The sequence below is a fragment of the Euprymna scolopes genome, chromosome 27, assembly GCF_053919585.1.
Source record: "Euprymna scolopes isolate OS-2025 chromosome 27, ASM5391958v1, whole genome shotgun sequence".
Classification (NCBI taxonomy): domain Eukaryota; kingdom Metazoa; phylum Mollusca; class Cephalopoda; order Sepiida; family Sepiolidae; genus Euprymna; species Euprymna scolopes.
In genome coordinates, this window is record NC_136508.1 from 85,610,321 (window position 1) to 85,627,456 (window position 17,136).

At 33.8% G+C, this 17,136-nt stretch overlaps 1 protein-coding gene across 1 annotated transcript in view; it reads left to right on the top strand.

Moving 5' to 3' along the window:
• LOC145248959 (PR domain zinc finger protein 10-like) overlaps window positions 1–17,136 on the top strand; it is a 102,940-nt gene that overhangs the window by 39,582 nt on the left and 46,222 nt on the right. The window contains exons 5-6 of the mRNA XM_080110760.1: window positions 7,939–8,331; window positions 11,931–12,067. Of these exons, the coding sequence (XP_079966886.1) occupies window positions 7,939–8,331; window positions 11,931–12,067 (530 nt within the window). The remainder of the gene's footprint in view (window positions 1–7,938; window positions 8,332–11,930; window positions 12,068–17,136) is intronic.

The following is a 17,136-nucleotide window of genomic DNA, read 5'->3' on the forward strand; positions in this document are numbered from 1 at the left end:
CTTACAACTAAATTTTATCAAGTACGTTATCCACAGACAATTCTAGTATGAATTTTGGAAGCCTTAAATCTATTGCTTTTTAGATTAGTTATCAGTATAATATCCTACTTATTACTACAGATTATATATATATATATATTTTTTTTTCTAAATTGTAACTTTTTTATGTAATGGTTGGTTCCCATATTGTATTAAATTTTATACTAGTTCTGCTTAGTAATGGAGCTTTATCCAGCATATGCACTGCTTCTTTGTATCATCTTATTCTCTACCATTCTTTTCTGTCGATAATTTTTGCTTTTTTTCATAAGGGCAGATGGTTTCCTTTTTCCCTCTATATGTGATCAGCCATGTCCGATTTTTCAATATCTCCCAGTATTAAGGTTTCTGATGTTCTAATCTTATTTTTAGTGGATGACATGTCTCACCTTTGCATATTTTTCCACATTTACATATACATAGTTTTTAGTCATGATTTTTTTTCCGTAGGAAGCTTTACTCGCACAAGATGCTTTTGGAGAGTTGAGTTGCTCCTGAATGTCAGATGGATTACATATTCTTTAAAGTTTTTTGACCAGCCTTGCACATAAACTGGTGAGTTTTCAGGTGGTGTCCTTTGGTGTTGGTCCAGATTTCTTGAAGCTGATCTCATGCTCTCTGCATAGTTTTGATGAATTAATCTTATTAATACTTATCTTTGTACTTATATCAACAAGATTGTTATGCTCAGTATCCAGCAGCAGTAACCAGCTGCCTGCATACAAAGCAGAGAGAAGAGGTATAAAGTGGAGTTAAACATGCACAGCGATATGAATGAATACAAAAGGAGTGAAGCGATTGCTAGAAATTATTGTCATATTTAATTCAAAATAATTAATCGAATTAAAACTTATTTTTAATTAACCACACAATTTCCACTGATCCCACTACTTACAAATTTAATTTTCTTACGTTGATGCAATAGTAAAAAATGGCACAGGGCTATTCTTATTTGAGCTCAGACTGAAGATGCAAAATGAAATTTAGAAAACATGCATGATGAATTGGATTAATCTAGAAGTGTAAGCCATGTTTAGTTTCAAATGATTCGTTGTTCTAAACAAGTCTTGAGAGGTGACTGGTTTGCAGTAGACAGTTCCACAGAGCAAAAGATTCTTACCGTGTCGAAACCCGGGAAAAGAACATGTGAAATTGCTCCAGAAAAGGTTTAATATTTATGGAGCAATTCTGGTTTCTGATTGGTTGGTAGCAGAACGTGAATTAATTTGATTTGTCAGTTCCTAGCAGCATCGTTTATAAATAGAATCGCCCGACTGTGTGGGATCATACCCCATTATGAATCAAAAATATTGCAACAATTATTTATTGACATTAAAAATAAAACAACAAAGAAAGTTTGGAGTATTTAGAATACTGCTCTCATCTTGAATATTATTCTCACACTTCGACTGATGTCCAACTTTCTTCAAGTGTATCTTATCAAAATCTGCAAATCTTTCTGTCAACCTACTATAAAATTTAATACACTATAGGAACTATTAATTTTAAATAAAAGATAAAGTCACCATTAAAAAATATCTATAATCTGTAGTAATAATAAAGTTGTCCTCGACAGTCGTACATCCAAACAATATGATATAAATGCGGGAGTACCCCAGGGGTCTATCCTTGGACCTTTATTATTCCTGATATTCATAAATGACCTCCCTGATAAAATTGTTTCGGAGATGGGTATATTTGCTGATGACACCACACTCTATAACAGGCATGAGGGGGAAAACAAATGAACACATACCTAAGGAAATGGCAGAAACACTAGAGGATGACCTCCAATCTGCAGTGGAATGGGGACAAAAATGGATGGTCACATTCAATGCTGCCAAGACTAAGCTTGTTTCCTTCAATAACTACAAGAAACCTTCTCTACCACCAATAGCAATGGCCAAGAACACACTGCCTGAAAGTACTTCCTTTAAACTCCTCGGCCTAACGTTTACATGGAACATGAACTGGAATGTATACATTGAGAGCATTGCCAAGGCTTCTGCAAAGAAGGTGGGCTCTCTCTACCATGCCAGAAAATTACTTACGCCTGAAAGTATTCTGTACCACCATAAGGCCACCATTCGCCCATGTATGGAGTATTGCTGTCACATTTGGGCTAGTGCATCTGCTGCTTGTCTCTCACTCCTGGACAGGGTTAAAAAGAGAGTTGCCAATCTGATAATAGCATAATAGTTCAAATAATACAAATTATCCTCATCTAAAAAATTCCGAAACATCAAGAAACTGTTCCGGCTATGACATTTTGTGATCTTAATGACAACAAAATGATAACTATACACTCCTGTAGTTATCATTTTGTTGTCATTAAGGTTCCCATCTATGCTCATAAATTTGCATCATGAATACTTAAAAGATATTAAGATTTTGAAGTTATAAAGGCATATTGGCAAAAACAAAGTGTTGACATGCTATTGTTAACAAATATTTTATCTCCTACTTATGTTTTTATTAACACAGTTTAGGAATATCTGTTGTCTTCTGGTAACACACATGAAGATCAGATGAAAGCAGAAAGGACAGACAGATTTACATACACATTTATTCTCACATGGACATCAAAGATAAACATAAAGAGGACACAAAACATAAGCTACTTAATAATATTATCTACAAAGGGGAAACAACAAATATTAGTTCTAAACAAAGAATACATTATTGTCAAAATATAATGACTCGTGTGTTTTCAGGGTCGTTTTTTTTGTTCTGTTTTTAACTTCACTCTTGACAAAACTCTCATAACAGCTCAGCGAAATGTTGAGATGCATTCTTGAGGTTCAGATCTTCCCTTTTTGATGTTTTTTTCTCAAACAGTCAGATTTATTTTGTCTTATGTAAATATTAAATAATTTGATTTGGGTTCTTCTCAGCGTTTGTAGGACTGCTATCAGTAAAAACACCTGACAGACACAGACTAGGTTTGTGAATGTCATGCAAAAATGGACAGCTTGTCAGAACGTGTTTCACAGCTTTGAAAGCCCAGCCAAAAAAGAAATAGTCTTTTGCATATGTATGTGTGGAACACTGGTTTTACTAAAACCTTTATGACTAAAAATTAGGCACAATCATTGTACAACTAATTGCTGCTGATGATTAAAGCAACAGGTGATCGACTGATTCCTTCAGTGTAAAATATCGGTACAAAATCTTGCAGTATTATTAAAATTAACAATAAAACAAATTTACTCAGAAGTTCAAGAGGTTATTTTTGGCAAATCCTTAAAGATGGAATTTTTTTTCCAATCCAGTGTGCCACTTCTTTTTAATCTTTGTAAAAATAAAATAATAAGTTTATTTCTTGTTGTATTATTGAAATAAAAAAAACAAACGAATTTAGTCACAGTTACAACTTTCAGACAAAAATTTTGTTTTTGTTTTCTTTTTTTTTTTTTTTTAATTTTTTTTTTTTTTTTTATTTATTTTTTTTTTTTTTTAGCAAATTAAACTTTATAAGTGACCTTTTTCCTTAAAATTTGAATTTTGTAACATAAGAACACCGTAATCCTAGAAAATCTTTGGAAAAAGTAGAAGAAATCCTTTTTTTTCAAGAGCTCTAGAAGGTTCCAAATTCGAAGTGTTTCATTTTGGAAGTTCCAGAAGCTTTCAAGCGTGATAACTTCAGTTATTAAATCAGCTCTGAGAAGGAATACTAAGTTGATGCACCTTTCAACTATTTATGACTCTGACAAATTTCCTGGGATAAAGTCCTAAGCCTATCACAAACACCCTCTCAAGAACCGGACTCTTGGTAAATATTGATTTTCTTATTTTATATTTTATCAAACTCTGTTAAGACGCTGCAGAAAAAAAAAACAGTTTAGCAAAACCTTGGCTTAACTCCCTTACACCTTTTTTTTTTTTTTAAATAATTGGTTTCATTGTTTCTGTTCAATTAATATTCTTTTTTCTCTTAAACTCCTTCTTTTAGTTTTTTGTCAATATATGTTGTGTGTCTACCCTTAGACATTATCTTGCGCATAACAATTTTTAACAAAAGAAAAAGTGGCACACAGAATTGGAAAAAATAATTGTCTCAGTCTTTAAGGATTTCATTATGTAAATATTTATGTATCTATTTACTTTCTGCCTTAAGGGAGAATATTTTAAAAAACAATTATTTTTTGTAAATACTTTTTATATCAATCTAAAAGATATTTGTCCAAAATAACCTCTTTTGTAAGTTAATTCATTTTGTTTATTTTAATAATACCACAAGAGATTTTTATGATATTTTGCGCTGACAAACCCAGTAGTTCGTCCATGTCAAAGTTCCTTTAATAGTAAATCAGCAGCAGGAGCATAATTTAGTCTTACATTTTTAGTAAAGCTCTTTATGAATGACTAATTTGTCAGATTGGCTCCTGTTGATTCAAGCAACTTTACATGTTATTTCTGTATGACAAGCAGCATGAGCAGTCAGTTGTACATTGATTGGGCATGCTTTTATTAGTACATTTTTAGTAAAACCCTGTGGAACACATTTTCTTAACTCCTGGATAGGAGAGCGTATTTCTGTAACGTTAGCTAGAATTACTCAAAGGAGATCACTCTGGTTTGTTGTGTTCAAGGGAAATAATTCAGATAATTCTGGAACTAACATTGTAAAAGATTAAAAAAAAAAAAAAGCAAGCACAAGCAGTATGGAAGAATTATTTTTGACAAAAGTAATGTAGATAGTGGATAATAATTTTTCCCCCAAAAATATGTGCACTTATATGGGAAAATCTAATAATCTGACAAATGTGATTAAAAAAAAAATCTGCAAATATTATCAAAGCTGATAAAATACCAATATGGAACAAATTGCAGAGAATGGGAATAAATATTTAGAGATAACTTTGAGCATAACATGTTACCAAAATGATTTATTTATTATTTAAATGATTTTGAAAGCATTAAAAGCAAAACAAACACTTTATCAAATAAAAAACATACATTTTACATTTAATAACCTTTTTTTCTCTCAAATTAGTCATCAATAAAGAGTAAAACAATTGCATAATAATCAATATAAATTTTGCTATGTATCATTATGATGTTGTAACTAACACAGCTGTTGTCTATGGCAATTCATTTTTAGATAAAACCCACAGGTGTGATAAAACTTGTAAAACAAATAAAATGCAAAATAAATAGGTGACAATGTAAAATAAAGTAATAAAATTCTTTGTATATTTTGCAAAAAAAAAAAGAAGACAAAAATGCTTTATCTGTAACATTAATATTGTTTGAATTATTGTGCTAAAACATTTTTATTACAAATCTTATTGCTTTTATTATTTATAGTGAATGATTTCCCAATGGAAGTTAGTGACTCGTGGCTTCTGTAATATAAAATAACAAAACTTCTGTAACGGTACCAGCATTTTGTTTTAATAAAAGGAAGCTATGTGCATTGATTAGTTGTGACTTGCCATAAAAGATGGAAGAAATTTTGAGCCTTTTGATTGGGAGCAAAGTGTAGTATCTGGTCTGATGCCAGACTGAGCTTTTTAGTAGAATTTCACTTATATGTAATTTAGAAAAGGCAGAATTCTATTTTTTATTCAGTAAAAGTAAAAAAGAATATACAGTTTTCATTTACACCTGATTTTTTGTCTTCAAACAATTTATGATGGGGAGGATGGAGAAAGGTAGAAGATTTTTGATTCATCAAAAAAAAATTACTGCCTGTTCCTTCTCTCCAATCTTGAGGTCTTCTTTTTGCTAACAGCCATGTTCTGTTTTTCTTAAGACCAAACATATGTATGTTTTAAACTTTTATTACACACACACACACACACACACACACACACACACACACACACACACACACACACACACACACACACACACACACACTTTGGACATTCCTTTTTATATAAAAAAACTAATTTTTAACTGATGGTTTTTATTATTGAGTAGAAGTTAAGTGATAGTAATTTAAATAAATTTTTATAAATTATAGTTATTAACCCCCTTGAGGCATATCCGATATTTCCTAGGAATTAATGAAGTCACCCATGCACATCTGCTCCAAGTCATTAACATTTTATTATCATGTTTTTCTTTTTCATTTCTATAATTTTTAAGTTATAAAGTAGACCATATTACTTATGAATGTCAAGCATGCATACCGACTCCCACAAAATCAAAATGTACATATAAAAGTTCTCTAAAAAAATTAGTTGTAAATTATATATCTATCATTAATTAGTAAATTATAGATACATTTATTTTTTTATGGGCAACAAACATAAAGTAAATCCAAGGTAATTTTTAGATTTATTTAGATTCAATTTTTATACCTTACTTCGTAAAGTTTATAAAAGTGCACTTTGAAAATTGATAAATTTCAAATTAAATCTTAAATATTTTTAAAAAGTTTATAAAAAAAACCCCATTTTATTTAAGCATTTTCATACCTTGTAAGAAATGGTTTTCTAACTTGTATAGATACAGATATATACATGTATGGAGTATTTGGGATAAATTTTATAAGTTTTTAAGCCTTTAATTTCAGAACTATTTAAAGTATTTATTAACTGTAAAGTGCAGTGGATAGGTGTTTCTGTGTTCTATTGGTTTGAGATCTGGAGGCCATGGACAACTGGAAAGCACCAGAATATTAGAAGAGAGTGACATGCATCATGATTCACATTAAATTCAAGAGTTTGAAAATCTTAGCTTGGAAGATGTGAACTGAATAATTTTGATAGATATGAACACAGTGGCTTGCAGCAAGAACCGTAACAAAAGCTCTCAGTCTGCACAATAAAATTTGTTGCTAAAAAAAGGTGTGGCAAGATTCATACAATACGGATCTTTGCAAAAGAGATGAATGATGACTATGATATGATAAAAACACTGAATGATGACTATGATATGATAAAAACACTGAATGATGATATGATATGATAAAAAGAGATGAATGATGACTATGATAAAAACACTGAATGAGGATCTTCACCATTTCTCGTACAACTTCCTGGTGAGCCTGAAGATAACCTTCTTAGAAAAGCCAAGAAATTCCCCAATAAGGTTAAACACCCAGTTGAGCTGGGATGCTTTGGTTCACCTCAAACAAAGATTACTGTCCAGATAAGTTACACAATCTGCAGAACAACAGAAGCAGTAAGTGGAGTAGAGAGTTACAAAATTTGTTAAGTAACCATTTTCAAACTATCGGCTGGAGAGCTGTCATGCTTGATATACTTGAGCCCAACATGCTTAAATTTCCAGTATTTCTGTGGAACCGCAGATATCAATATACTATCAAATTACTATATAGTTTATTTGAAATAATATAAGGGTAATTAAATTTTGCAAATTAACAATTACAAATTTATTGTTCAAAACCAAAATAGAATGAATTATTTCCTCATTCCATAGGTTCAAAAATTTAGCTTTTTTCTTTAGAACAAAAACATTTATTACAAATTTAATGGTTATCCCAAAATATTGAAAACTGTTAAGTTCAAAATGTTAAAAAAAAAAGTATAAGAATGCAAAAAAGGATATCCATGCATGAAGGTGTAAGTAAAAAAATAACAAAATCTGATCAATGAAGTTGGTTGAAAATTGGTGAAATCCATAAATCCAGTGTTGTTATAGATACATCTGCGGACTTGGCGTGAGAATATTCAGATCTGTAGTTCTTGGAAGATTACCAAAATACTGATACAGTGTGCATCATTGTAAGTTAATGTATATTTGTTAATTTTTATAAAATTTTAGGGGCTAAAAGTTTGATATGGTGTTTATATTGGGAGAGATGTATTTCATCCGTTATCTTCGATGGCCAAAAATAAAAAAAACATGTTCTTGTTTTAGATGGATTAATATACAAATAAATTCCTCTTATGTATAGATGATACTTTTTGTTTTATCTTTTAGTCAGTTCTGGTGTGACATTCAGCTCTGATGGTGACATTGGAGGCACAACGGATGCCAATGGTTTGCATTCAACAATGGCCAGTTGCAGTTCCTCTTCTAGTAATGGGATCAGCACCACCACACAAGATGTGCTTTTGCATGTTACACCTGGTCCATCCATGAACCGTGCTGCACAGCTTTCCTCATCGACTGTCGATAGTGTTATGGCCAATGATGTTGCAGTTAGTGCTACTGAGCCCATTCTCCACACCATTGGGTCCTCCCAAACTTTTAGGATGGATTCTACGCTTACGCAGGAACAACAACAACAACAACAGCAGCAGCAGCAGCAACCATCATTAGAATCAATTAGTGTGGTTGACAGTTCAGGAGCAATGGACCATGAAATACAAAGTGAGTTCATATCTTTTTAGCAAACATATAAGACGTCTCCTCCTCCCTTTAAAATATTTAATTTTGTTTTATAAAGAAATGAAAAAAATATTTTAATGATTATCGATTAAGCATCAAATTATAAAATTTGTGTTTTTAGATTGACTTATTTAATGTTTCATTTCTTTTTTTGAAAGTAAGTTTTAATTGAATTGATGATTTTGAAAACTTCTGAAGATATGGTAATGTATTGGTTTTAGATTCAGAAAATATGGTGGGTGGTGCAAATTTTACTAGACCGTCTTTAGAATTTAGAAAAAACTTTTATCATGATAAGACTTACTTCTAGAGAAGAATGTAAAAATGAGTTTCCATTTTCGGTTCAAAACGTAAGGAATTTTATGAAGGTGGCATTCAAAAGCTTATTGCCATATGGAAAGAAATCAAAGATCAAAAAATGACTTACTTAATCATTTAATTATATTTTCATTATTTAGCCTTAAAAACAATTGAGACTTTTGTTTTCAGTCTGATAGTGTCTATGAAGCTTTATTGTCTCTAGATTTTTCATTGCCTTTTTTTCCTGTTAGTGGGCCACAAATTCTTTGACTGCAACCTCATGCAGAGTTTTTGGAAGATATTACAAGAAAAGTATTTTGGTTCTTGTCCAGAATTTCCCATGTATTAAAAAACAAAACTACATACTTGTGGCAAAAACAAAAATATTTTTAAAAAAATCATGTACATCTATCAAGTAGTTTTATTTTCAAGTAAGAAAATCAAATTTTATGAATAACCAAGAAACAAATGTCTTGCTAATCATTTTGAAAAAAAAAATCTTAAAAAGACAAGAGGAAATAACTTAAAAAGGATTCAAACTTGTAACATTCATATTGTAATGCCTACAAATTCCCATTTATCACTAAAAATTATTTTATTATTTAAAAATTACTTGATCAATTTATGATTTTTTGAATATATTTTGTTTTGTCACGGGTATGTAAATTCTACAGATTTTTCTTTTTTTTTTTTGATTTATATGACAGCCTAAAATTCTTGTTATTCAATTTAGAAGAACATTTTTTTCTAATTAATATTATTGAACATTTTTCAGATTATGAAAATGAAAAAAAAATTTCAATGTTTAGCAAAGTAGTTTATATTTTTTTAATATATAAGTTTAACATAAAATGTGAGTAATTCTCTTGATTTTAATGTTAATCAAAATAATTTCATTTACAAACATTCTTTCAGAAATTTCAGTAAACTAACAGGAAACTGTCCCTAAAAAGTTTTAGAAAAAAACGCTAACACTGGTGAATAAGTTTTCAGAGAAATATTAACTCTAAGAGGATCATTTTATTTTGACAATGTTTATTCTTTATTAAGTTTAATTGTATTATAGTATCATTTAGTTAATTTTAACTGAATGAACTTCTTTAAAATTATAATATGCTTTAAAAAAGCTATGCTTAAACATGAATTGTTGCAGACTGATGATATATTGTAATAGAAAATTTTATTATTATAGATCTGATTATACTATATAGATATTATATATTGATTGCAATTTTGGGATTTATTTTTTAATCAGTGTCTAATGTTAAAAGCGTAAATTTCATACAAATCAAAGATATTTGAATTTGGCATGGGTGGTGGTTACTTCACCCCACCAAATAAAAAAATATATCAATTTATACGGAAACTGTGATTAAAATATCTTTTAAATATCTTACATTATCTCCAAAACAGTTCAGTTGTGGAGAAAAGAAGATAAGCTTAAATTCATTGTATTTGTGTTCACTGCTCTGCATTAAAAACAAGTATATGGACATAGTCTGGGTTGATCTTAGTTGCTGTTCCACACAAAAAAGTAGCAAATTGAACAGATCTCTTATCATAGTTGGGATGACTATCTTTGTGCAGACAATATTTTGATTTAAACACTGATCTTAAAAGTAATGATTAAAAAAATGACTTTATTTTCAAATACATTTAATCTTATATCTAAAGAAATGGCAGAAACACTAGAGGATGACCTCCAATCTGTAGTGGAATGGGGACAAAAATGGATGGTCATGCTCAATGCCGCCAAGACTAAACTAGTTTCATTCAATAATTACAAGAAACCTTCTTTACCACCTATAACAATGGCCAATGACTCTTTATCTGAAAGTAGATCTTTCAAACTCCTTGGCCTAACGTTCACAGGAAACATGAGTTGGAACAATTACATTGAAGGCATTGCCAGGGCCGCTGCAAGGAAGGTGGGCTCTCTCTACTGTGCTAGAAAACTACTAACACCTGAAAGTATCCTGTACCTCTATAAGGCCACCATTTGCCCATGTATGGAGTATTGCTGTCATATTTGGGCTGGTGTGTGTGCTACTAGTCTCTCGCTTCTAGACAAGGTTCAAAAGAGAGTCGCAAATCTCATAGGCCCTAAACTGGCATCTAAGCTTCAGCCTCTCTCCCATCGCCGAAACTTTGCATCCCTCTGCCTGTTCTATAAGTATTTTAATGGTGAATGCTCTGACGAACTGCAAGCACTTGTGCCCCCACGATGTGAACACCCTCAACAAACCCGACAGGCTGCTAAATCACACCCCCACACTGTAGAGATCCCTAGATGTAAAAGATCTTTCTACTCCAGTAGTTTCTTCCCTAGAACCACTAGATTTTGGAATTCCATTCCCGGTCCCTGCTTCCTCAACTGTACTGACGTGCAGAAGTTCAAGTGCAACGTGAACCGACATCTTGCTGCCCAAATCCCTACATAGTACCCCAGTAGTTGTTGCCCCTGATAGTAGCTTCCTACATCAAAGTGGCAATGTGCCTTGTTTGGGGTGAAAATGTAATAAAAAAATAAATAAATAAAAGTATACACTAGCACTTTCATTCGAATGTTTGTATATCGACATTATTATTATCTACACACAAAGTATACTCATCGCCTATATGTACATAAATTAATATGAAGATGTTCATTTCTAGTTATAACAATACAAATAATGAAATATTTATCTTTATGAATTGAATTACTATTTAATTTTCATTTCAGTTTAATTTATGTCTAGAACTTATTTTTGCAAAAAATATTCTCTTACTAGTCTAATGAAACCTTGATCTTTTTGAAAATAATAACTTGTGAAATTTTATTCATAAATACATACAATCCTTTCAGTGTTTGTGTATATGCAGAATTATCACTCTTCCAATTAAAAGCACAAAAATGCTCATCACTAATGTACATTGCTAGAAGGTTGCTTTTCTTAGTTCTTTTATTTACAGTTTTTATATGGTGTGCATAGTGGGAGCAGAAATTTCTTGGGTTATTCAATATTCTTGGGCGATGTTGATGCGCAGGTTCTGCTAAGTATTAATAAGTTAACTATGACTGACAAAACAAAAAAAAGGCACAGATGAAAAAAGAATAATAATACTATGTAATTATGTTGGTCCAGTTGTCTCTGTAGACAATTTATATGAAAAAAAAAAAAAATTCTAGATGAAATTTAACTATTATGCTGATAAAAGGGTGGTTTCATGCCTTTCCTTTCGGCATATTATTACATAAGTGAACATAAGAGATTAGACAAATTGTTTTGTTTTTGATGCAGATGATCCTCGTGTCGTACTAGTCAATGGATTAGATCTCGAAGCTGGATCCAGTTCCTGTACAAGTCCTGGCAGCAGTAGTAACAGTGCTAATAGTATGGATGCAGAGAAAGAAAATATGCCGCAGTCAAATCGACAGGTATGGCAATATTTAAATATCTTCATTTCTCTGCCAAATGTTTTAACTCAAAACAAGCATAATAACCATAACAACACATAACAACAAAAGAAAAAAAAATTTTTTTTTCTTTTGTTGTTATGTGTTTCGTCTTAGTTACTCTAATTTTCACAACATTTCAATCATTGATTTTCTTTGTATGTTTTATGTTTTTGGTTGGTAACTTTCTGTAAATTTGGAAATTACATTATAAAAATATTATTGTATAACATGAATCAGTGTTAACAATGACTAATATTAGTGTAGCATATATATGTGTGTGTGTGTGTGTGTATATATATATATATATATATATATATATATATATATAACTACTTAATTTACTCACATAAAATTAATATACAAAACTAAGTATTTACTTCAAAAGTGCTCAATTCGTAGGTAGAGCTAGTTAGTAATTTATAAAATATACTAGCAAAGATACCCGTGCTTCGCACGGAGCTTTGTTGCGCACTCGGGTACCAAAATCTGTGGGCACCTTTCCAGTAAGTTGATGTTGTAAGAGCAACGATTGCATAAGGTGATTAACATTTTAACTACCTCTTGTAGTGACTGAAATTCAATCAGGAACTTCACAAAACATTTTCATCAAAAAGGAAGGTTACTTGATGTTACATAGTAAATTTTTCATTGAAGTAATTTTCAACTCTTGCTTAAATTTTATCTTGCACATTCAATACTAAAAACTTACCACAATCAGATCATGTCAGTTTTTCCTCATATCCATTTCTCGAACTTTTCACTGAAGAGCCTCAGGGTAAACTACATTTCTGCTGCTTTGATTTGGAGCCAGAATGTAGAGTTTTTCTGAACTTCCTGTCCGGCTGATGGAGACGTAGAACATACCGTGACTGAAGCAGTCTGATGTCAAGTCTACGCCAATGGTGTTAAATGTCTGACCTTGACTTTTGTTTATGCTCATTGCAAAACACACCTTCACAGGAAATTGGAGTCTCCGGAATTTAAATGGAAGTTCTGAGTCCGATGGAACTAAGGGGATCCTTGGCAGTAGAACAGTTTCGCCTTTGTAGGGACCACAGGAAATGGTGGCCTCAAGTACATTGGTGTGCAATCTGGTGATAACACATCTGGTTCCGTTTGTTGTTTTTGGCGGTTCCAAGGATCGAAGAATCATGATTGGCGATCCAATTTTGAGATTTAAAATGTGTGGAGGCATTCCAGATATCTCCAAAGAGTTTAAAAACTCCACAGGGTAGTGAACAGCTTCATATTCATTAGTAGCCGAATCAACTGACTTGTATTGCTTTGTGTCTCCTGGAAATTCATTCATTATTGAATTGTTCAAATGATTCACATTGCTGCTTAATGGCGAAATAATAGCCCTCTCAGCAAGCCAATCCGGTGATTTTCCATTGTTTTGCAGGTCTGGGTACACTTTGTCTTTCAGTTGCTTCTGATTACCGACACATTTACCAAGCGCAGTTGGAATCTTAATTGTGTCAGGTGAAGAAGTGATAGGAAACTGACCATTACCGATTTGGAGAAGCAATTTTGAGAAGTCTGCTGTAGCTGTGTTATCAGAGATATAGGCTCTCATATTAGTAGTCAGTCTCTTCACTATAACGTGCCTCCAGAGATAGGATTGTTTCAAACTTGCATTGACAATGTTAGCCCTTGTGCGATTTTTAACCACTGGGAGGATTTGACGGAAATCACCGCAAAATAAGGTTGGAATGCCACCCATGGGATTCTTGTTTCCTGTGATGTCTTGCAGTGTTCGGTCAATTGCTTCATAAGCACTCTTGTGCGTCATTGGAGCTTCGTCTACAATGATTGCAGAGGTGTCTCTAATTACATTTGCCAAGGCTGAGTTACCAGTAATTTTGCAAACTGGCTGATCCATTCGATGAGTATCCAAGGGTACTTTAAAAGTGCTGTGAAGAGTGCGGCCACCTTGTAGTAGAGTAGCAGCAATGCCACTGGATGCTGTTGCAAGCACAATCTTTCTCATGGATCTAATCTTTGCAAGGATCAAATTGATTACAAAAGTCTTGCCCGTACCACCTGGAGCATCAAGAAACATCATGTTTTTGTTCATTTCACCTTGTGCTTCCAACATTGCCATGAATGAATTGTAAACTTCTCTTTGAGAATCGGTCAGTTTTTCTTGCATATTTTTTGCTTGTAGGGAAAGTTCTTCAAGATTATAAGTAACTTCACGTTGATACTCTCTCGCGAGTCTTTCATCTCTCCCTTGCGTTGGTGCAGGTAATCCATAGCTTGCCAATGGTTGACCGCACATAAGGAGAACTTTTTCTTCAATTAGACAAAGAGTTTTATTGTAGATGTCCTCATTAAAATCTGCTTCTGGATTGTTAACTTCTTGCCTGTATCTGTGAAGAATGTCTTCAGATATTACATCACGAAAAGCCATCCAGATCTCAAGAGGATTTCTTGGCTCACAGGCTGTTAAAATTATCACAAATAGGCTTCGCAAATTTGAAGGTGATTGAGTGGCACTTGCCTCTCCTACTGCTTGATGCAAGTGATGGTCATTTTCTAGAAGGCCTCGAGCAAGGCACGCTGCTCTGTATGTTTCAAACACCTGACCATTGTATGCTCGCAAATTTTGAAATGAAGTTGGACCAGCAACCTCATTGAGCAACAGGCGTAAGAAATAACACTCCCCTGCTTTTGGACTAATCGTGTAGATTCTCCCAATGCATGGTGCCTTCCATACATCATCATTTTCAGCACCTTCAACTTGTACCCCACGCATTCTTCTCATCCATTTCTTTGTCGATTTGTAACAAGTGTAAAACTCAGGGACTTCTACGTATTTGAGACCCCTTGCAAAATCATCCTCATGGCAGAGTTGAAAAAATGGTGTCAAAGTTGTGGCAGGCGGTGGACCTTGGGCTCGTTCCAGGGCAGTATCAGCTGAGAACATGACATTCTGCCCATTTTCAAGATCAACAGAAAGTTGTACAATTGGGGGGAAATGTTCATGGATGGGATGTTCCAATATCCTCCAGGCCGCCTCTGAACTGCCGACATACCTTGCATTCTGGAACTGCTGGATCTCATCCACAATGTGACTTTGTACTTGGCCTTGTTGGTTAGCTGCTCCATCAGTTCTTTGTAGTTCAAACACTGCTTGATCACATCCTTTATTCACGTATTTGAGGACATATTTGATGCTTTGGATCGAGCTGCAAATTTCTACGTTAATGTGAGCGTTGAACTGCTGAAGGAGGACCTTGTTGTACGGAACAATCCACTGGTTTGTTATTTCTTGATTAACATACCGACCATTTCTCTTCATCCTTATTGTACCAGTCTGGCTTCCATCTTCTGGTTTTCTTCGCCTGTACTTGGGGTAAGAGTCTTGGCCTTGCTCGGTACACTGAAGAAATTCTTTTGGGTATTTTTTGGAACATTTGTTGTCAATCGTACATGGACAATTTGGATTAAATGGTCCACAAGGTCCATGCACCATATGTGCCATCACTTTAGCATGAAGATCAGGATCTTCCTCTTTGTCAGGGATCTCTGCAGATATGCAGAGATCCATTTTTTCTGGTAGAAGTTTGTCCTCTGGGGCCTGCCAGGTGAGGATGTGTGCATGCGGCAGTCCTCTTTTTTGATATTCAATACTGTACAGGAAAGCCCTCAACCTGCCAAATCCTCCCTTTTTAATAAATTCAAGTAACTTTTTTAGCTTCTGCCTGAAAACCCTGGCAACAATATCTGGACGATCCTGAGGGTCTTGCCCTTGAAGACAATTTTCTGTAATTTCTGTCCACTTTGGATTTGTTGTGAACGTGATGAAGAGGTCGGCTCGGCCCATTCGCCGAACATATGCCATGGCATCACTTTGACGCTCAAACATGTATCGAGGGCCTCCTGTATAAGTTGCCGGAAGAACAACTCGTTGACCAAACTGTTCTGGATTCCCATCCTCCCTAAGAATTGAATCTCTCAAGTTGCTATAATTGTCAGCTCTCAGGGTCTGTTGCTCACGCCTCAGGAACTGTAAACGTTCTGTTTCAATCTTGCAGTACACATCCACCAGCCATTGTTGAAATAGCCTTCGGTACCAGAGAAAATAGTTTCCAGGCCGAGTCATTAAATGGTACGAATAAAATTGCTGTTGGGTAACTTTTCGCCCATTGGATGCCTTCATGTAGATGTTGTAAGATGGAGAACCATAGGGGTACATTAACGGGTACATTAAAGTATCGTAGAGGGGATGTAGTTCGGAGATCCATTTTAATGTATCATTTCTAAAACGCAAGACAATATCCCGTTTAGCTGTTGGTTCATTCTCCATTAATATTCCAATCTCATACGTTGTTGTTGAAGCATTGAATCGCCGTGGATGCTCTTCTTGCGGCCTTCGGTCTTCCCTTATGACAACTTTATGTTCTACCAAGTGTTCTTCTTCAATCCTCTCCTTTGTTGTTTTCAGCTGACAAATGAAGCTGTTGTTCTCATGTAAAAATTCAGTCAGACTTTGGAGAATGTCTCTATTGAGTCTACTGTCACGTCCCCGATTATGTAGTTCCTCTTCCAGACTATCCAAGAAGTAGACTTGAATAAACTTTGCTGTTTCATCTTCAGGTGGTAAAAGACTCCCAATCTGGTGGCAAACCTGGCCTCGAATTCTAAAAGAAGGATTCCACCCATGTACTGCCACAATTTTGTGACCAAATGATGTCATTGCAAAACAATTGTTATAACAGCGTAGATTTTGCAGAAAATCTTTAGAGATGGGACCATTGCCGGAGAGCAAATCTTGAAGCAACTGAGGCAGTGGTGGAAAGCTATCAAGCACAACTTTGCCAGAAGAACAACAACAACCAGGGGTTTCTCCTTTAAATTTTACAGCTGAGCAATGTTGACATACTTTGTCCATTTTTCCTATATCAGCTGTAGTGAGAGAGTCATTTTTGTTGTAGAGCAATCCTTTTCTATTGCAGTGTTCTATTTCATGGTGTCTCAAAGCAGTCATTCGTTGTCTAGCTGCCTCGTTTTCTGTCAATTGCTGGGGCAAAGTCATACTCTCT